The 21,503-nt window shown below is 45.8% G+C and overlaps 1 protein-coding gene across 2 annotated transcripts in view; it reads left to right on the top strand.

Annotated features, from left to right (window-relative positions):
* Positions 1 to 21,503, top strand: part of LOC126262881 (26S proteasome regulatory subunit 10B) — a 68,314-nt gene that overhangs the window by 23,057 nt on the left and 23,754 nt on the right. For both annotated transcript variants that reach the window (XM_049959757.1, XM_049959756.1), the window contains exons 3-4: positions 2,369 to 2,408; positions 20,444 to 20,679. In XM_049959757.1, coding sequence (XP_049815714.1) covers positions 2,369 to 2,408; positions 20,444 to 20,679 — 276 coding nt within the window. The remainder of the gene's footprint in view (positions 1 to 2,368; positions 2,409 to 20,443; positions 20,680 to 21,503) is intronic.

Below are 21,503 nucleotides of genomic sequence, written 5' to 3'. Positions count from 1 at the left end.
TGCAGGTCTGTTTTTCATACTCATCCGCATTAACTTAAGTTTTCCCTCATTAAGAGCTAGATGCCATTCATGACACAAATTAGAAATTTTGTCAAAGTCATCTTGTATCATCCTACAGTCACTCAACTTTGACTTCACACCATACACGACAGCATCACCAGCAAACAACTGCAGATTGCTGCCCACCCTGTCTGCCAAATTGTTTATGTATATAGAGAACAACAGCAGTCCTATCACACGTCCATGGGGCACTCATGATGATACCCTTGCCTCTGAACACTTGCTCTCGAGGACAACGTACTGGGTTCTATTATTTAAGAAGTCTTCGAGCCACTCAAATAGCTGTGAACTTATTCCATATGCTCATACCTTCATTAAGAAGCTCCAGTGTGGCACTGTGTCAAACGCTCTCTGGAAATCTAGAAATATGGGGTCTGCCTGTTGCCCTTCATCCATAGTTCACAGTATTTCATGTGAGGAAAGGGAAAGCTGAGTTTTGCACGAGTGATGCTTTCTAAAACCCTGTTGATTCATAAACTTCTCAGTCTTAAGAAAGTTTATTATATTCAAACTCAGAATGTGTTCAAGAATTCTGCAGCTAACCAAAGTTAGTGATATTGGTGTATAATTTTGCAGGTCCGTACTTTTCCCTTCTTATGCACAGGAGCCACCTGTGCTTTTTTCCAGTCACTTGGGATTTTGTGCTGGGTGAGAGATTCATGGTAAATGGAAGCTATATAAGCGGCCAATGCCATAGAGTAATCTTTGTAAAACTGAGTTGGTATTCCAACTCTATTAATGTGCAACAGTGGGCGGGGAGCCTGGTCTCTAGGGGTGCCCTTCCGCCACATGACAACGGTGGGTCTCAGATTGCTCCCAGCTGATGTCTACTGTACCATATTATATCTTACCCCCCTGACTCTTTCAACAATTTAGTCTTAACGTGTCTTATGACCATTCTCTGTATTTCCTTTTGCCCACTTTGTTTGTGGTTTAAAATTGAGTGACTTCCTCCCATGTTTCTGACATGCCCAGTATAGAAGTGCTGATGACCATAGTAGTTTGTTCCCTCAATATTCCATAATCCATCCACCCATGTAGGTAATTTTTCTCTGCTACGTGGCCTTCTATTGTGGTGAGAGGACCCACCGGTTTCTGATGCATGTGGTATATGTATTTCATTATGCCTCATTTTAATGGAGTACATGTTACATTCTGAGATGTTAATGGTTGCCATGCCTTCTGATTTAATGGAAGAGATTATTGTAGTTTTTATAATTCTGTGAACTGTCCAGACTTGGATCTAAACAAATAGCATTGGTATTGCAGTGAGTTGCAACTGTTTGCATAAAGAATAGTAATCAGCCAAATAGATGTACGTGCTGTAGTTTTTAGTCTCTCTCTCTGTCAAATTCCATATTAACATTTGGCTCAAATGTGATACTGGCTTCTCTTCTCTGAGTGTAGTAGAAGGGCTAGGTTTCAGAATGAAATTTCACTCTTCAGCGGAGAGTGCACTGATATGAAAATATGAAACTTTGTGGTAGATTAAAACTGCTTGCCTTTTGCAGCAAGTGCTCTACTGTCTGAGTTATGCAAACCCGACTCACAATCCATCCTCACACTTTTATTTCATCCACTACCTCATCCCCTACCTTCCAAACTTCACAAAAGGCAGGAGATGAGGTACTGACGGAAGTAAAGCTATGAGGACAGGTCGTGAGTTTTGTTTGGGTAGCTCAACTGGTAGAGCACTTGCCCGTGAAAGGCAATGGTCCTGAGTTGGAGTCTTGGTCCGGTATGCACTTGTAATCTGGCAGAAAATTTCAGGTCTAGGTTTGCTTGAAAGATGATTTTATTTTTTTTTTTTTTTTTGAAGTGCTGAACTCACTGAATAGGAGATCTTGTTTGTGTAAACAGACTAATAACAGCATACGATGGGGTCCAAAATAAATATTGGTTCCATTTTAACACATATTATGATAAGTGAATTATGCTTTGTCATTGGTTCAACCATTTACAGTTTTCAGTAGATTGCTGTACCCAACTCTAATTTTGAACTGAGCCTGTTTCTGCAAACATATGCTTCATGTTTAATATAATGTCCTCCATAAGAACTCATATCACAAGGTAAAGTATTTTGGTGCACGTACCATCGGCCTGCATCAACAAAATATTTGAGGAAGGAGAGGGTGTGTGTGTGTGTGTGTGTGTGTGTGTGTGTGTGTAAAAGGGGAGAGGGAGAGAGAGAGAGAGAGAGAGAGAGAGAGAGAGAGAGAGAGAGAGACTGCTGCTGAAAAGCCTTTCATCATTACTTGCAGTAGCATTTTGCTTCAAATACTACTAAAAATAAAAATTTCATTTGCAGATTGTTGGTGAAGTTCTTAAGCAGCTAACCGAGGAAAAATGTAAGTTTGTATGTTCATGTTGCATTCAACTACTTTGATTTAATTATATTTTCATTGTTTCTCTGAGTAGCACATCTCTAGTGACCCTGTGCAAATAAGCTTTTTGTTTCTAAAATAATACTTTCTTTAAATGTCATTGGCAAGAAATGTAATTTTAGTTCGATACTAATGCCAGTAACAATAAAAGAAGGGAAGGATCAAAGATGGACAGGACTTGCAGGCGTGCTGTAAAAGGAAAGAAAATATGGAAAGTTAAGGGGGTGAAAATGAGATATACTGGGACAAGAACTTGACAGAGCACTAAGAGACCTAAATTGAAAGTAGGCTTCAGGAGTTGACGACATTCTCTCAGAATTATTTAGATCTTTGGAGAAACCAGTACTGTTCCACCTAGTGCATTGATTAAATGAGATGGGCAAAATACCCTCGTTGTTGTTGTTGTTGTTGTTGTTGTTGTCGTCCTCAGTCCTGAGACTGGTTTGATGCAGCTCTCCATGCTAATCTATCCTGTGCAAGCTCCTTCATCTCCCAGTACCTACTGCAACCTACATCCTTCTGAATCTGCTTAGTGTATTCATCTCTTGGTCTCCCCCTACGATTTTTACCCTCCACGCTGCCCTCCAATACTAAATTGGTGATCCCTTGATGCCTCAGAACATGTCCTACCAACCGATCCCTTCTTCTGGTTAAGTTGTGCCACAAACTTCTCTTCTCCCCAATCGTATTCAATACTTCCTCATTAGTTATGTGATCTACCCATCTAATCTTCAGCATTCTTCTGTAGCACCACATTTCGAAAGCTTATATTCTCTTCTTGTCTAAACTATTTATCATCCGTGTTTCTCTTTCATACATGGCTACACTCCATACAAATACTTTCAAAAATGACTTCCTGACACTTAAATCTATACTTGATGTTAACAAATTTCTCTTCTTCAGAAACACTTTCCTTGCCATTGCCAGTCTACATTTTATATCCCCTCTACTTCAACCATCATCAGTTATTTTGCTCCCAAAATAGCAAAACTCATTTACTACTTCAAGCTTCTCATTTCCTAATATAATTCCCGCAGCACCACCTGATTTAATTCAACTACATTCCATTATCCTTGTTTTGCTTTTGTTGATGTTCATCTTATATCCTCCATTCAAGACACTGTCCATTCTGTTCAGCTGCTCTTCCAGGTACTTTGCTGTCTCTGACAGAATTACAATGTCATCGGCGAACCTCAAAGTTTTTATTTCTTCTCCATGGATTTTAATATATACTCCAAATTTTTCTTTTGTTTCCTTTACTCTTGCTCAATATACAGATTGAATAACGTTGGGGATAGGCTACAACCCTATCTCACTCCCTTCCCAACCACTGCTTCCCTTTCATGCCCCTCGGCTCTTACAACTGCCCTGTGGTTTCTGTACAAATTGTAAATAGCTTTTCGCTGCCTGTATTTTATCCCTGCCACCTTCAGAGTTTGAAAGAGAGTAATCCAGTCAACATTGTCAAAAGCTTTCTCTAAGTCTACAAATGGTAGAAAAGTAGGTTTGCCTTTCCTTAATCTTCCTTCTAAGATAAGTCGTAGGGTCAGTATTGCCTCAAGTGTTCCAACATTTCTACGGAATCCAAACTGATCTTCCCCGACGTCGGCTTCTACCAGTTTTTCGATTCGCCTGTAAAGAATTCGCGTTAGTATTTTGCTGCTGTGACTTATTAAACTGATAGTTTGGTAATTTTCACATCTGTCAGCACCTGCTTTCTTTGGGATTGGAATTATTATATTCTTCTTGAAGTCTGAGGGTATTTCACCTCATACATCTTGCTCACCTGATGGTAGAGTTTTGTCAGGACTGGTTCTCCCAAGGCTGTCAGTAGTTCTAATGGAATGTTTTCTACTCCCGGGGCCTTGTTTCGACTTCCTGACACTTTCAGTGCTCTGTCAAACTCTCCACGCGGTATCGTATCTCCCATTTCATCTGCATCTTCATCCTCGTCCATTTCCATAATATTGTCCTCAAGTACATCGCCCTTGTATAGACCCTCTATATACTCATTCCACCTTTCTGCTTTCCCCTCTTTGCTTAGAACTGGGTTTCCATCTGAGCTCTTGATATTCATACAAGTGGCTCTCTTTTCTCCAAAGGTCTCTTTAATTTTCCTGTAGGCTGTATCTATCGTACCCCTAGTGAGATAAGCCTCTACATCCTTACATATGTCCTCTAGCCATCCCTGCTTAGCCATTTTGCACTTCCTGTCGATCTCATTTTTGAGACGTTTGTATTCCTTTTTGCCTGCTTCATTTACTGCATTTTTATATTGTCTCCTTTCATCAATTAAATTCAATATTTATTCTGTTACCCAACGATTTCTACTATCCCTCGTCTTTTTACCTACTTGATCCGCTGCTGCCTTCACTACTTCATCCCTCAGAGCTACCCATTCGTCTTCTACTGTATTTCTTTCCCCCATTCCTGTCAATTGTTCCCTTATGCTCTTCCTGAAACTCTGTACAACCTCTGGTTTAGTCAGTTTATCCAGGCCCCATGTCCTTAAATTCCCACGTTTTTGCAATTTCTTCAGTTTTAATCTACAGTTAATAATCAATAGATTGTGGTCAGAGCCCACACATCTGCCCTGGAAATATCTTACAATTTAAAACCTGGTTCCTAAATCTCTGTCTTACCATTATATAATCTATCTGATACCTTTTAGTATCTCCAGGATTCTTCCATGTATACAACCTTCTTTCATGATTCTCGAACCAAGTGTTAGCTATGATTAGGTTAAACTCGGGGGGGGGGGGGGGGGGGGGGGCAATACACTCAGACTTTTAAAAAATAAAGTAATTCCAATACACTGAGGTTGCAAAAGTCATGGGATATCACCCTAGCGCGCTGCCTCTATAACTGTCCACAATTGCAAAAGTGTTGCAGTGCAGGAATTTGTGCACAAACTGACCTCTTTATTATGTCCCATATATGGTTGATGAGGTTCATCTTGGGTAATCTGAGTGCCCAAATAATTCACTCGAATTGTCCTGAATGTTCTTCAAACCAGTCGCAAACAGTTGTGGTCTGGTGACATGGTGCATTGTCACCCATAAAAATTCCATCCTTGTTTGTGAGAATGAAGTCCATGAATGGCTGGCTGCAAATAGTCTCTGAGTAACCAAACACAGCCATTTCCAGTAAATTCCAGTCCATTCCATGTAAACACAGCCCTCATAATTATGGAGCCACGACCAGCTTGCACGGTGCCTTGTTGACAACTTGTGTCCATGGCTTCGGGGGTCAGTGCCACACTTAAACTGTACCATCGACTCTTACTAACTGAATTCAGGACTCACGTGACCAGGTCACAGTTTTCCAGTCATCTAGGGTCGAACCGAGGATCATGAGCCCAGGAGAGGAGCTGAAGGTGATGTACTATTTGGAAAGGCACTCAAATTGGTTGTTTACTGCCATAGCCCGTTAACACTAAATTTTGCCACACTGTCATAATGATCATGTTCATTGCATGTCCCACATTGATTTCTGCAGTTATTTCACAATATGTTGCTTGTCTGTTAGCAATGACAACGTAATGCAAACGCCGCTGCTCTCCGTCATTAAGTGAAGGCCATCGGCTACTGCATGGTCTGTGGTGAGATGTTGTTGTTGTTGTGGTCTTAGTCCAGAGACTGGTTTGATGCACCTCTCCATGCTACTCTATCCTGTGCAAACTTCTTCATCTCCCAGTACCTACTGCAACCTACATCCTTCTGAATCTGTTAAGTGTATTCATCTCTTGGTCTCCCTCTACAATTTTTACCCTCCACGCTGCCCTCCAATACTAAATTGGTGATCCCTTAATGCCTCAGAATATGCCCTACCAACCGATCCCTTCTTCTAGTCAAGTTGTGGCACAAATTTCTCTTCTCTCAAATTCTATTCAGTACCTCTTCATTAGTTACGTGATCTACCCATCTAATCTTCAGCATTCTTCTGTAGCACCACATTTCGAAAGCTTATATTCTCTTCTTGTCTAAACTATTTATCATCCGTGTTTCACTTCCATACATGGCTACACTCCATACAAATACTTCCAAAAATGACTTCCTGACACTACCCCCTGCGGGTTCGGGGGTTAGAATAGGCCCGCGGTATTCTTGCCTGTCGTAAGAGGCGACTAAAAGGAGTCTCAAATGTTTCGGCCTTCTGTGATGGTCCCCTCTCGGGTTTGACCTCCATCTTTCTAAATTATTCCGAAGAGCAAGCCAATTGGGGAAGGGCGCCTTACATGGTGCACTGTATCCATCGTGTATTGAGACCTTTAGCCGGATTTTTCGTCGTTGCAATGGTGTCCCGCTCGTTTTCCATCTCTTGGGCTAGGATACGTCCCTGGGTGTGATTACCACGCTGCACTCTGCAGTGTTGCTTTTAACTGCGACGACGACCTTGGACATTTTTGCACCTAAGATCCAGCACGGTAGCCAGTCCGTTGTGGTGGGGCCGCCATGTACCCTGTTGGTTGTAGCCCCCTGACAACACAGGGATCGCTCTACTGATGCCTGCACCGTTAACTCCCCACGTACGCCAAGGAGTAGATGCCCATCTCCCTGGGGCATCAGGACTCCCGGCAATGGCTATCCTGCCAGGTGGCTATTGCTGCGGCTGGGTGGCACCCGTGGGGAGGGCCCTTGGTCGGAGTAGGTGGCATCAGGACGGATGACCCGCAATGAAGCGTGGTACATCATCTCTCGCTGGCGGCCAGCCACCAGCAGTCTCTAAGCGTTCGAGGGCTCATTTCAAAGCTAACGTTTATGACCCCCAAATCGTTCCCATCCCTGGCTACTCCATGGGAGGAACGAAAGGCAATGAAGGACAGTGACGTCTATTCGCCCAGATATCTTGTCTGTACCAGAGCTGATGGTGACTCGTTTCTATCCGTGAAGCCTCAGTTCTTTGTAGAGCATTTAGAGGACAAGTTTGGGGAGGTGGAGGGCTTGTCCAAAATGCGCTCTGGGTCAGTTTTGATAAAAGCGGCATCCTCTGCCCAGTCACACAGGTTACTTGCTTGTGACAAGTTGGGGGATGTTCACGTTACCATCACCCCCACATAAGAGTTTAAATATGGTCCAGGGTGTTATTTTCCATAGGGACCTCCTTTTGCAGTCTGATGACGAGCTGCGCACCAATTTAGAGCGCCGAGGTGAACATTTTGTCCGGCGTGTTCATCGGGGTCCGCGGGACAATCAGGTAGCAACCGGTGCCTTCATCTTGGCCTTCGAAGGTGATACCTTACCAGAGAAGGTCAAGGTGATCGTCTACCGGTGTGACGTCAAACCCTATATCCCTCCCCCGATGCGGTGCTTTAAGTGATGGAAGTTCGGTCACATGTCCTCTCGCTGTACTTCTAGCTTCACATGTCGAGATTGTGGACGCCCATCTCATCCCGATACTCCATGTGCTCCACCTCCCATCTGTGTCAACTGTGGAGAGCCTCATTCCCCTTGCTCGCCGGACTGCAGTATCTTACAGAAAGAACGCAAAATCATGGAATATAAGACCCTGGACCGACTGACTTACACTGAGGCTAAGCGGAAATTTGAACGGCTACATCCCGTGCGCATGATGTCATCTTATGCCTCCACTGTCACTCCTCCTCCAGCTCCTTCAGCTGCAAGATATACAGTCAGCTCTCAGAGTCAGAGGACCTCACCTGCCCCCTTGACGATGGGGGCCCCTTCTCTCGCTGTTGCTCCCACACCATCTACCTCGGGAGCAGCACCCACTAAACCACCGGGGACACCAGTCCCCACTTCTAAGCTGGAGAAGCGTAAGTCTTCTTCGGCTTCTCTCGCTTGGAAGGGATCCCTTGGGTCACTCCCTTCCCAGGTTCCTACCAGCGGCACAGCAGACACCAACCAGTGGCTGAAGAAGCCACAGGTCGCTGGTCGACGGGCTTCGCGATCCTCTTTGGTCCCAGAGACTGACTCCGATAAGCCCTCTCAACAACGGCAACCAAAGGAACAGCGAGAGAAAACGACTTTGAAGACCCGTAACTCCAAGACACCTGCGGTGGCACCTACTCCACCGCTACCTAAAAGCTCTGCGTCTGAGGACGAGGTGAAGATCCTTGCGTCCACTGAGGACCTCGATCTCACCGATTCCTCAGACGCAATGGATAGCACTTGCACGGGTGCTCCATCAGCGGCAGCAGGTGACCCAGCGGCGTAATCTGCCTTCCCAGTCCCGTCACGCCTTTCTCCGCAATGGACAATACCATCCTCCAGTGGAACTGCAGCGGTTTCTTCCACCATCTAGCTGAGCTCCGCCAACTTATCAGCCTTCACCCTTTCTTCTGCATTGCTCTTCAGGAAACTTGGTTCCAGCAATTATAAGAACCGGGCAGCATATGAAAGGGTGTCTGGTGGCGTCTGCCTCTATGTCCTTCACAGTCTGCACAGCGAGTCTGTCCCTCTCCAAACACCTTTAGAGGCTGTCGCTGTTCGGGTGTGGACGCCACAGGCTGTTACCGTCTGCAGTCTTTACCTTCCACCGGATGGTGATGTCTCGCTGCATGTCCTGGCTGCGCTGATAGCCCAATTGCCGCCACCTTTCTTGCTATTGGGCGATTTCAATGCCCATAACCCTCTGTGGGGTGGGTCAGTGGCAACAGGTCGAGGCGCCATCGTTGAGCATTTATTGTCACAGCTCGATCTCTCGATTTTAAATGATGGTGCCTTCACACACTTCAGTGTGGCGCATGGCACATACTCCGCCATTGACCTTTCAATCTGTAGCCCTAGCCTCTTACCGTCTGTCCAATGGAGTGTGCATGACGACCTGTGTGGTAGTGACCACTTTCCGATCTTTCTGTCACTACCACAGCGTCACTCTTCTGGGCGCCCTAGCAGATGAGCTATGAATAAGGCTGACTGGGCCTTGTTCTCCTCCAATGCCGCTCTTGAGCCTCTCTCTAATGACGACATTGATGCGGTGGTTCAATCGGTCACCACCAGCATCATTACTGCCGCCGAATCTGCCATTCCGCGTTCCTCTGGGTCCCAACGGCGGCGGACTGTGCCTTCGTGGTCGCCTGAGATCGCTGCAGCGATTACAGATCGCCGGCAGGCGCTACAGCGTCACAAGCGACATCCCTGCATTGAACACCTGATCACCTTCAAACGGCTGCGTGCGTGGGCCCGCCGCCTTATCCGCCAAAGCAAGCAGGAGTGCTGGGAGCGGTACGTGTCCACCATTGGCCTCCATGTCACTCCATCGCAGGTCTGGGCCAAGATTCGACGCGTCTACGGCTATCGGCCACCTGTCAGCGTCCCTGCGCTCTCACTGAATGGAGCAGTTTGTACTGACTCCGACGTCGTTGCAAACCACTTAGCAGAGCATTTTGCTATGAGTTCCGCTTCTGCGAATTACCCTCAGGCCTTCCGCTCCATTAAAGAGCAGATGGAACGTCGGAGCCTTCCGTTTCGCACCCACCATCCAGAATCGTACAATGTTCGATTCAGTGAGTGGGAATTCCGCAGTGCCCTTGCCGCTTGTCCTGATACCGCTCCTGGACCAGATAGCATCCACTGCCAGATGCTGAAACACCTCTCAGTGGACTGCCAGCGACGGCTCCTCGACCTTTACAACCGTCTTTGGGTCGAGGGGGAGTTTCCGTCGCAATGGCGGGAAAGCATTGTCATCCCCGTTTTGAAACCTGGAAAGAACCCTCTGGAGGTGGACAGCTACCGTCCCATTAGCCTCACCCAACGTTCTTTGCAAGTTGCTTGAACGGATGGTGAGCCGGCGCTTGAATTGGGTACTGGAGTCTCGGGGCCTTCTGGCTCCGTCTCAGGGTGGGTTCCGTAAAGGCCGCTCCGCCACCGACAATCTGGTGAGCCTGGAGTCGGCCATCCGTACTGCCTTTGCCCGCTGTCAGCACCTGGTCGCTGTCTTTTTCGACATGCGGAAGGCGTACGATACGACATGGCGTCATCACATCCTTTCTACGCTTCATGGATGGGGTCTTCGGGGTCCTCTGCCGATTTTTATCCGCAATTTTCTGTCGTATCGTACCTTCCGTGTGCAAGTCGCGGCTTCGTATAGTTCCTCCCACGTCCAGGAGAACGGTGTGCCACAGGGTTCTGTTTTAAGTGTCTGCCTGTTTTTAATAGCCATTAACGGGCTCGCTGCGGCCGTGGGAAATTCTGTCTCTGCTTCCCTGTATGCTGACGACTTCTGCCTTTATTACAGCTCTATTGGCATTGCAGCTGTTAAACGTCAGCTACAGGGTGCTATCCGCAAGGCGCAGTCTTGGGCTGTAGCTCATGGATTCCAGTTTTCGGCAACCAAGACCTGCGTTATGCATTTCTGCCGGCGACGTACTGTCCACCCAGTGCCGCGGCTTTATCTTGCCGGCGAACTTCTTTCAGTGGTGTAATCACACAGGTTTTTGGGGGTGGTTTTCGATGCCCAGTTGACTTGGCTGCCTCATATCCGGCAGCTTAAACAGGCGTGTTGGCGGCATCTAAACGCTCTGCGATGCTTGAGCCACACCCGCTGCACCAGCCCTGTATACAGCATCCTTGTTGAGGCAGGTGTCCCTCCACTGAGGTTACGACGCCAACAATTACTGGCTGCTTATGCTGCCCATGTTTTTAGCTTGCCCGGGCATCCAAATTACCGTGTCCTGTTCCCGCAGTCAGTTGTCCATCTGCCAGACCGTCGGCCCCGGTCGGGTTGTCCGATCGCCGTACACGTCAAGGAGCTTCTCTCCGGGCTTGGGTTTTTCCCTGTTCCACCTCCTTTCCGGGCGCCTCTGCGTACAACCCCGTGGTGTGTTCCTCGCCCTTGCCTTCGGCTCCACTTGGCACAGGGCTCGAAGGACTCGGTCCCTCCAGAGGCCTTCCGCCGCCACTTTTATTCCGTCCTGGCCACGTATCAGGGCTCTGGAATTGTTTACACCGACGGTTCGATGGTTGCTGGTCGTGTCGGGTATGCGCTAACTCTAGGGGACCATTCCGAACAACGGTCCTTGGCGGCTGGCTGCAGCGTTTACACTGCTGAGCTAGTCGCCATCTTTCGAGCCCTAGAGTATATCCGCTCCTGCTCAGGTGAGTCCTTTGTTATCTGTAGCGATTCCCTGAGCGGTTTACGAGCTCTCGACCAGTGTTTTCCTCGTTCTCGTCTGGTGATGGCTATCCATGAGTCCCTGCATACTCTTGCGCGTTGCGGCCGCTCTGTGGTCTTTGTGTGGACCCCCGGTCATGTCGGTATCCCGGGCAATGAACATGTTGACCGCCTGGCGAAAGAGGCCACGAGACAACCGTCTCTGGCTGTTGGCCTCCCAGAGACTGATTTGCGGGCAGTCCTCTGCCGACAAGTTTTTGCGCTTTGGGACGCTGAATGGCGCGATCGGATCACGCCCAATAAACTCCGTGCCATTAAGGAGACGACGACTGTGTGGCGGTCGTCCATGCGAGCCAACCGCACGGACTCAGTCATTCTTTGTTGGCTCCGCATTGGCCACTCCCGGCTAACACACAGTTATTTACTGCGCCGGGAGGACCCTCCTGTATGTCGCTGCGGGGCAGCTTTGACAGTGGCCCAAATTTTGTTGGCCTGCCCCCTTTTAGCTGTGGTCAGGCAGACATTTGCGCTGCCTGATAGCTCCCTGCCCTTTTATCTGATGACCCTGTTATGGCTGCCTTAGTTTTACGTTTTATTAGGGCAGGGAGTTTTTATTCTTTAATCTGAGTGTTTCTGTTTTATTTTATTGTTTTGTGTTGATTCTGGCCTTTGGCCTACAGTTTTCAACTAAGGTTTTAATGTGTTTTCGGTGGTTGGCTTTTCCTTTTTTTTTTTTTTTTTTTTTTTCTTCCTATGGTTGGCCAACCACCGTCACACTCCGTGTGATTTTATTTCGTTCTGTCTGGTCCTTGTCTATGTTTCTTTTGTTCTGTGTTGTCTGTCTCCTATTCTGTTGAACATTTTTTATTCTCTGTGGGTATTTTTAGTATTTTGGAAAAAGGGACCGATGACCTCTGCAGTTTGGTCCCTTTAATCCTTAAACCAACCAACCAACCAAGAACCGGGCAGCATATGAAAGGGTGTCTGGTGGCGTCTGCCTCTATGTCCTTCACACTCTGCACAGCGAGTCTGTCCCTCTCCAAACACCTTTAGAGGCTGTCACTGTTAGAGTGTGGACGCCACAGGCTGTTACCGTCTGCAGTCTTTACCTTCCACCGGATGGTGATGTTTCGCAGCATGTCCTGGCTGCGCTGATAGCCCAATTGCCGCCACCTTTCCTGCTATTGGGCGATTTCAACGCCCATAACCCTCTGTTGGGTGGGTCAGTGGCAACAGGTCGAGGCGCCACCGTTGGGCATTTATTGTCACAGCTCGATCTCTCGATTTTAAATGATGGTGCCTTCACACACTTCAGTGTGGCGCATGGCACACACTCCGCCATTGACCTTTCAATCTGTAGCCCTAGCCTCTTACCGTCTGTCCAATGGAGTGTGCATGACGACTTGTGTGGTAGTGACCACTTTCCTATATTTCTGTCACTACCACGGCGTCACTCTTTTGGGCGCCCTAGCAGATGGGCTATGAATAAGGCTGACTGGGACTTGTTCTCCTCCACTGCCGCTATTGACTCTCTCGCTAATGATGACATTGATGCGGTGGTTCAATCGGTCACCACCGGCATCGTTACTGCCGCCAAATCTGCCATTCCCCGTTCCTCTGGGTCCCCTCGGCGGCGGACTGTGCCTTGGTGGTCGCCTGAGATCGCTGCAGCGATTAAAGATCGCCGGCGGGCGCTACAGCGCCACAAGCGACATCCCTGTCTTGAACACCTCATCACCTTCAAACGGCTGCGTGCGCGGGTCCGCCGCCTTATCCGCCAAAGCAAGCAGGAGTGCTGGGAGCGGTATGTGTCCACCATTGGCCTCCATGTCTCTCCATCGCAGGTCTGGGCCAAGATCCGACACCTCTATGGCTATCAGACCCCTGTCAGCGTCCCTGCGCTCTCACTGAATGGAGCAGTTTGTACAGATTCCAGCTAAATTGCCAACAGCTTGGCAGAGCATTTTACTCTTAGTTCCGCTTCTTCCAATTCCCCATTGGCCTTCCGCTCCATTAAAGAGCGGATGGAATGTCGGAGCCTTTAGTTTCGTACCCACCACCCAGAATCTTACAATGCTCCATTCAGTGAGTGGGAATTTTGCAGTGCCCTAGCCGCTTGCCCTGATACCGCTGCTGGGCCAGATGGCATCCACTGTCAGATGCGGAAACACCTTTCAGTGGACTGCCAGCGGCGCCTCCTCGATCTTTACAACCGTCTTTGGGTCGAGGGGGAGTTTCCGTCGCAATGGCGGGAAAGCATTGTCATCCCCGTTTTGAAACCTGGAAAGAACCCTCTGGAGGTGGACAGCTACCGTCCCATTAGCCTCACCCAACGTTCTTTGCAAGTTGCTTGAACGGATGGTGAGCCGGCGCTTGAATTGGGTACTGGAGTCTCGGGGCCTTCTGGCTCCGTCTCAGGGTGGGTTCCGTAAAGGCCGCTCCGCCACCGACAATCTGGTGAACCTGGAGTCGGCCATCCGTACTGCCTTTGCCCGCTGTCAGCACCTGGTCGCTGTCTTTTTCGACATGCGGAAGGCGTACGATACGACATGGCGTCATCACATCCTTTCTACGCTTCATGGATGGGGTCTTCGGGGTCCTCTGCCGATTTTTATCCGCAATTTTCTGTCGTATCGTACCTTCCGTGTGCAAGTCGCGGCTTCGTATAGTTCCTCCCACGTCCAGGAGAACGGTGTGCCACAGGGTTCTGTTTTAAGTGTCTGCCTGTTTTTAATAGCCATTAACGGGCTCACTGCGGCCGTGGGAAATTCTGTCTCTGCTTCCCTGTATGCTGACGACTTCTGCCTTTACTACAGCTCTACTGGCATTGCAGCTGTTGAACGTCAGCTACAGGGCACTATCCGCAAGGCGCAGTCTTGGGCTGTAGCTCATGGGTTCCAGTTTTCGGCAGCCAAGACCTGCGTTATGCATTTCTGCCGGCGACGTACTGTCCACCCGGAGCCGCAGCTTTCTCTTAACGGCGAACTTCTTTCAGTGGTGTAATCACACAGGTTTTTGGGGGTGGTTTTCGATGCCCAGTTGACTTGGCTGCCTCATATGCGGCATCTCAATGCTCTGTGATGTTTGAGCCACACCCGCTGGGGTGCCGACCGATCTACCCTGTTCCGGCTCTACCAGGCGTTAATCCAGTCCCGTCTGGATTATGGGAGCCTGGCTTATGGCTCAGCTTCCCCATCTGCGTTGCGGGTGCTGGACCCAATCCTCCATAGCGGGATACGCCTTGCCTCTGGTGCTTTCCGCACCAGCCCTGTGGACAGCATACTAGTGGAGGCAGGTGTCCCTCCACTGCGGTTACGACACCAACAATTACTGGCTGCTTATGCTGCCCATGTTTTTAGCTTGCCCGGGCATCCAAATTACCGTGTCCTGTTCCCGCAGTCAGTCGTCCATCTGCCAGACCGTCGGCCCCGGTCGGGTTGTCCGATCGCCGTACGCGTCAAGGAGCTTCTCTCCGGGCTTGGGTTTGTCCCTGTTCCACCTCCTTTCCGGGCACCTCTGCGTACACCCCCGTGGTGTGTTCCTCGCCCTTGCCTTCGGTTCGACTTGGCACAGGGCTCGAAGGACTCAGTCCCTCCAGAGGCCTTCCGCCGCCACTTTTATTCCATCCTGGCCACGTATCAGGGCTCTGGAATTGTTTACACTGACGGTTCGATGGTTGCTGGTCGTGTTAGGTATGCGCTAACTCTAGCGGACCATTACGAACAACGATCCTTGCCAGCTGGCTACAGCGTTTTCACTGCTGAGCTGGTAGCCATCATTCGTGCCCTAGAGTATATCCGCTCCTGCTCAGGTGAGTCCTTCGTTATCTGTAGAGATTCCCTGAGCGGTTTACGAGCTCTCGACCAGTGTTTTCCTCGTTCTCGTCTGGTGATGGCTATCCATGAGTCCCTGCATACTCTTGCGCATTGTGGCTGCTCTGTGGTCTTTGTGTGGACCCCCGGTCACGTTGGTATCCCGGGCAATGAACGTGTTGACCGCCTGGCCAAACAGGCCACCAGTGATCCCACCCTGGACATTGGCCTCCTGGAGACTGATTTGCGGGCAGTCTTCCGCCGCGAAGTTCTCCCACTTTGGGACACTGAATGGCGCAATCTGCCCACGCCAAACAAACTCCGTTCTCTCAAGGCGACGATGCGTGTGTGGCAGTCATCCATGCGAGACACTCGCAGAGATTCAGTTGTTCTTTGTCGCCTCCGCATTGGCCACACCCGACTGTCTCACAGTTATTTATTGCGTCGTGAGGACCCGCCTCTCTGTCGCTGTGGGGCGGTTTTGACGGTGGTGCACATTTTATTAACTTGTCCGCTTTTAACTGTGCTCAGGCAGACATTTGCGCTGCCTGATACACTCCCTGCCCTTTTACTAGATGACTCTGCCATGGTGGACTTAGTTTTGCGTTTTATTCGGGCAGGGGGTTTTTATAGTTTAATCTGAGTGTTTGTTTTTTAGTGTTGATTCTGGCTTTTAGCCTCTGATTTCAAACTGAGTTTTTAATGTGTTCTTGGTGGTTGGCTTTTCCTCTTTTTTTCTCTATGGTCGGCCAACCACCGTCACACTCTGTGTGTTTTAATTTGTTTTGTCTGATCTCTGTCGGAGTCTTTCTCGTCCTGTGTCGTCTGACGTCTTTCCTGCTGTTCGTTTTTTATTCTCTTTGGGCAGTTTTAATTTTTTGGAAAAAGGGACCGATGACCATCGCAGTCTGGTCCCTTTACTCCCACAAACCAACCAACCAACTTCCTGACACTTAAATCTATACTTGATGTTAACAAATTTCTGTTCTTCAGAAACACTTTCCTTGCCATTGCCAGTCTACATTTTATATCCCCTCTACTTCAACCATCATCAGTTATTTTGCTCCCAAAATAGCAAAACTCATTTACTACTTCAAGCTTCTCATTTCCTAATATAATTCCCGCAGCACCACCTGATTTAATTCAACTACATTCCATTATCCTTGTTTTGCTTTTGTTGATGTTCATCTTATATCCTCCATTCAAGACACTGTCCATTCTGTTCAGCTGCTCTTCCAGGTACTTTGCTGTCTCTGACAGAATTACAATGTCATCGGCGAACCTCAAAGTTTTTATTTCTTCTCCATGGATTTTAATACCTACTCCAAATTTTTCTCTTGTTTCCTTTACTGCTTGCTCAATATACAGATTGAATAACATCGGGGAGAGGCTACAACCCTATCTCACTCCCTTCCCAACCACTGCTTCCCTTTCATGTCCCTCGGTCTTATAACTGCCATCTGGTTTCTGTATAAATTGTAAATAGCCTTTCGCTCCCTGTATTTTACCCCTGCCACCTTTAGAATTTGAAAGAGAGTATTCCAGTCAACATTGTCAAAAGCTTTCTCTAAGTCTACAAATGGTAGAAAAGTAGGTTTGCCTTTCCTTAATTTTCCTTCTAAGATAAGTCGTAGGGTCAGTATTGCCTCAAGTGTTCCAACATTTCTACGGAATCCAAACTGATCTTCCCCAAGGTTGGCTTCTACCAGTTTTTCCATTCGTCTGTAAAGAATTTGTGTTAGTATTTTGCTGCTGTGACTTATTAAACTGATAGTTTGATAATTTTCACATCTGTCAACATGTGCTTTCTTTGGGATTGGATTTATTATATTCTTCTTGAAGTCTGAGGGTATTTCACCTGTCTCATAGATCTTGCTCACTAGATGATAGAGTTTTGTTAGGCCTGGCTCTCCCAAGGCTGTCAGTAGTACTAATGGAATGTTGTCTACTCCCGTGGCCTTGTTTCGAGTTAGGTCATTCAGTGCTCTGTCAAACTCTTCACGCAGTATTGTACCTCCTGTTTCATCTTCATCTACATTCTCTTCCATTTCCATAATATTGTCCTCAAATATTGCCCTTGTATAGACCCTCTATATGCTCCTTCCACCTTTCTGTCTTCGCTTCTTTACTTAGAACTGGGTTTACATATGAGCTCTTGATGTTCATGCAAGTGGTTCTCTATTCTCCAAAACGCTCTTTAATTTTCCTGTAGGCAGTATCTATCTTACCCCTAGTGATGTTACTGATATGCACCTCTACATCCTTACATTTGTCCTCTAGCCATCCCTGCTTAGCCATTTTGCACTTCCTGTTGATCTCATTTTTGAGACGTTTGTATTCCTTTTTGCCTGCTCCATTTACTGCATTTTTGTATTTTCTCCTTTCATCAATTGAATTCAGTATATCTTCTGTTACCCAAGGATTTCTATTAGCCCTCATATTTTTAATGTTCTTTCAGTTTATCCAGGTCACATCTCCTCAAATTCCCATTTTTTGCAGTTTCTTCAGTTTTAATCTATAATTCATAACCAATAGATTCTGGTCAGAGTCCACATCTGCCCCTGGAAATGTCTTACAATTTAAAACCTGGTTCCTGAATCTCTGTCTTACCAGTATATCATCTATCTGAGACCTTCCAGTATCTCCAGGCTTCTTCCATATATACAACCTTCTTTCATGATTCTTGAACCAAGTGTTAGCTATGATTAAGTTATGCTCTGTGCAGAATTCTACCAGGCGGCTTCCTCTTTCATTCCTTACTCCCATTCCATATTCTCCTACTACATTTCCTTCTCTTCCTTTTCCTACTATCGAGTTCCAGTCACCCATGGCTGTTAAATTTTCATCTCCCTTCACTATCTGAATAATTTGTTTTATCTCGTCATACATTTCATCAATCTCTTTGTCATCTGCAGAGCTACTTGGCATATAAACTTGTACTACTGTGGTAGGTGTGGGCTTCGTATCTATTTTGGCTACAATAATGTGCTCACTATGCTGTTTGTAGTAGCTTATCCGCATTCCTATTTTTTTTATTCATTATCAAGCCTACTCCCACATTACCCCTATTTGATTTTGTATTTATAACCCTGTATTCACTTGACCAGAAGTCTTGTTCCTCCTGCCACTGAACTTCACTAATTCCCACTAAATCCAACATTAACCTATCCATTTCCCTTTTTAAATTTTCTAACCTACCTGCCGGATTAAGGGATCTGACGTTCCACACTCCGATCCGTAGGATGCCAGTTTTCTTTCTCCTGATATCAACGTCCTCCTGAGTAGTAGCCCCCCCCCCTCCCCCCTCTCTGTATACTCTAGACTGTGAATCTCAGAAGATTGGTTTCCCTAATGATTTCCAAAATGGAATGTCCTATTCGTCTAGCTCCATTTATCATTCCACAATCAGTTAATTCCCATTGTGCAGTCTTAATATGTTGGAAATATTCTAACATGAATCAGCTGAGTACAAATGACAGCTTCGCTAATGCACTGCCCTTTTATACCCTGCATATGCGATACTACTGCCATCTGTAAATGTGCATATCACTATCCCATGACTTCTGTAATTTCAGTGTGTTAAAGAATACAGATGTTAGCGTAACTGAGTCATCATTTAACAGAGTCATGTATGCAGAACACTAAAACAAAATATCTACAGAGGAATGGAAAGATTGGTAAAAGCTGGCCTGTGGGAAGGTCAGTTTGAGCTCCAGAGTAATGAAGGAATATGGAAGGCAATTCTGACCAGATGACTACACTCATTGCATTTGTAGATCCAGAAAAAGCTTTTGAACATGTTGACTGCAATATAAACTTTCTATTTCTGAGATAATAGGGATGAAAGACTTGGAGGAAATGGCTATGTAAAACTTAAAAGGGAACTGGACAGCAGTTATAAGAGTTAAACATGAAAGGGGAGCTATAGTTGAGAAGATTCAATCAGGATTGAGCCACTTCCTTGCATTATTCAGTCAGTAATGAACATCAAGGAGAAATTTTGAAAGGGAATTAAATTTCAGGGGAAGAAATAAAAACTTTGAGATTTGTGGATTACATTTTGATTCTGGCAATGATAGAAAAGGACTCGAAATGAGTAGTTTCCTGAAGTGGGTTACAGGAAGAACATTAAGAAAATGAAACAAGGGTAAGAGAGAGTAGTTGCATTAAATCAAGCAACACTCAGTGAGTCACTAAAAGTGATAGATGAGTTTCTATGTGGTCAGGAAAGCAACTGATCATGATATAAGTAAAGAAGATATAAAAGTCAGATTGGCAATAGCAAGAAAAACTTTTCTGAACTAGAAATTTAACATTGAATATAATTAAAATGTTAGGAAGTCTTTTCTGAAAGTATGTGTCGGGAGTGTAGCTTTGTGTGGAAGTGGTATGTAGATGCTTAACAATACAGAGAACAGAAGCTTTTGAAATATAGCGCTATAGAAGAATAAAGAAGACAAGGTTTGTGAACCTGCTAACTAATGAAGAGAGTTGAATCAAAGATTTGTGACACATCGTGACTAAACGGAGAATTTGATTGGTAGGACACATCCTTGGGCATCAAAGGATAGTTAATATGATAGTGGAGGAAACTGTGCGAGTTAAAATAATTGGAGACTATAGGTTAGACTGAAGTAAACTATTTCAAATGGATGTAGGTTACAGCGACTTAACAGAGATAAAGAGACTTGGTAAAGGTAGACTAGCATGGAGAGCTGCATCAAACCAGTCTTTGGACTGAAGACCACAACAACAATATTAATGCCTTTGACTGTTGTTGGTGATTCACTCTTGATTAGTTGCAGTTGTTACCTCCCCACCACTCCCCAATTTCTATTTTTCCTTGTCCACTGTCTTATCTCACTTTAAAAGTAGTGCATTGTAGCTGTATTTTAGTTGTAGTTTTTGCTTTTATCAGTATCAACCAAAAGTCACTTCAAAATTACAATAAATGTAGGAAAGCTATTGCTACACTTGAGTTTAATGTTGTATTTAGTAACCATCTGAAATACATAAAAAATGTACTACTTTATTTACGTATACAGAAATAGATTATGGAAGTCTTTGATATAGTTGTTTGTTTCATTGTGCTCAAGCAGTTTCTTTTAACAGTTATAGTGAAAGCAACAAATGGCCCTCGATATGTAGTGGGCTGCAGAAGACAGCTGGACAAAGCTCGCCTAAAGTCAGGTACGCGAGTAGCACTGGACATGACAACACTTACAATTATGCGTTACTTGCCAAGAGAAGTTGATCCATTAGTGTACAACATGTCACATGAAGATCCAGGAGAAGTTACATATTCTGCAATTGGTGGTCTCAGTGAGCAAATAAGAGAACTAAGAGAGGTATGGCTGATAAATACTGATATATTAATCGTAAAGTAGAGGCAGATTTAGAATTAAAACATTATTGTAAATGAAACAATTACTAATAAACTTACAAGTTATATTTTTTTCATGTATATCACATTGAAAGTTGACCGACAGTGCTTCAATTGTCTATTTGATGTAGCAATATTCTGAGTAGTAACTTATACATAATCTTCCCTTAGCTGTCAAATAACTTTACCTGATGACTGAATTCTAAAGAACATAATCGTTTCTCATTTCATATACATGAACAATATAATTGTGTGCATGTAGAGTGTTATAAAGATTTATTTTATGTCATTAAGTAGTTAATATCTATTTTTGTGGCACAATATACATTTCTGTTTTTGATTTTATACTGTCTTGGGGGATACAATTGTTAAACAATTTGCGTTGGAGCTCTCCTTTCCCACAAATCTCTGGATCTGATGGACGACCACTTTCAGAACTAAAATGATACACTGAATTAAACACAAGCTTCTTTATTGTCTTAACATTTATGTTATGAATGCATTTGTAAGGCACATGACAGGATCTTTCAGTATTGTTTGCCTATCTTCTTGTTGTGAATTTGATGACTAGAAATTGTCTCACTGCAGAAAATTGTAAAGCTGTTTCTCCTTTGACATTGCACAAATGTAGAACAAACAGATAAAGAGGAGTGATTGTGAAACATGTAATCGACTAAAATTACTCACCAATGAAAAGGCAATTGGATATGATAGATTACCTTAACAACTCTATTTGTAAATTACATGGGAGAAGTGACTTCTTTTTAGCAATAGTTTATTGTAAGTCAT

The sequence above is a fragment of the Schistocerca nitens genome, chromosome 6 (genome assembly GCF_023898315.1).
Source record: "Schistocerca nitens isolate TAMUIC-IGC-003100 chromosome 6, iqSchNite1.1, whole genome shotgun sequence".
In the NCBI taxonomy this organism is placed as follows: domain Eukaryota; kingdom Metazoa; phylum Arthropoda; class Insecta; order Orthoptera; family Acrididae; genus Schistocerca; species Schistocerca nitens.
The sequence above is the reverse complement of the archived record's forward strand: the minus strand, read 5'-3'. Positions and strand labels throughout refer to the sequence as shown.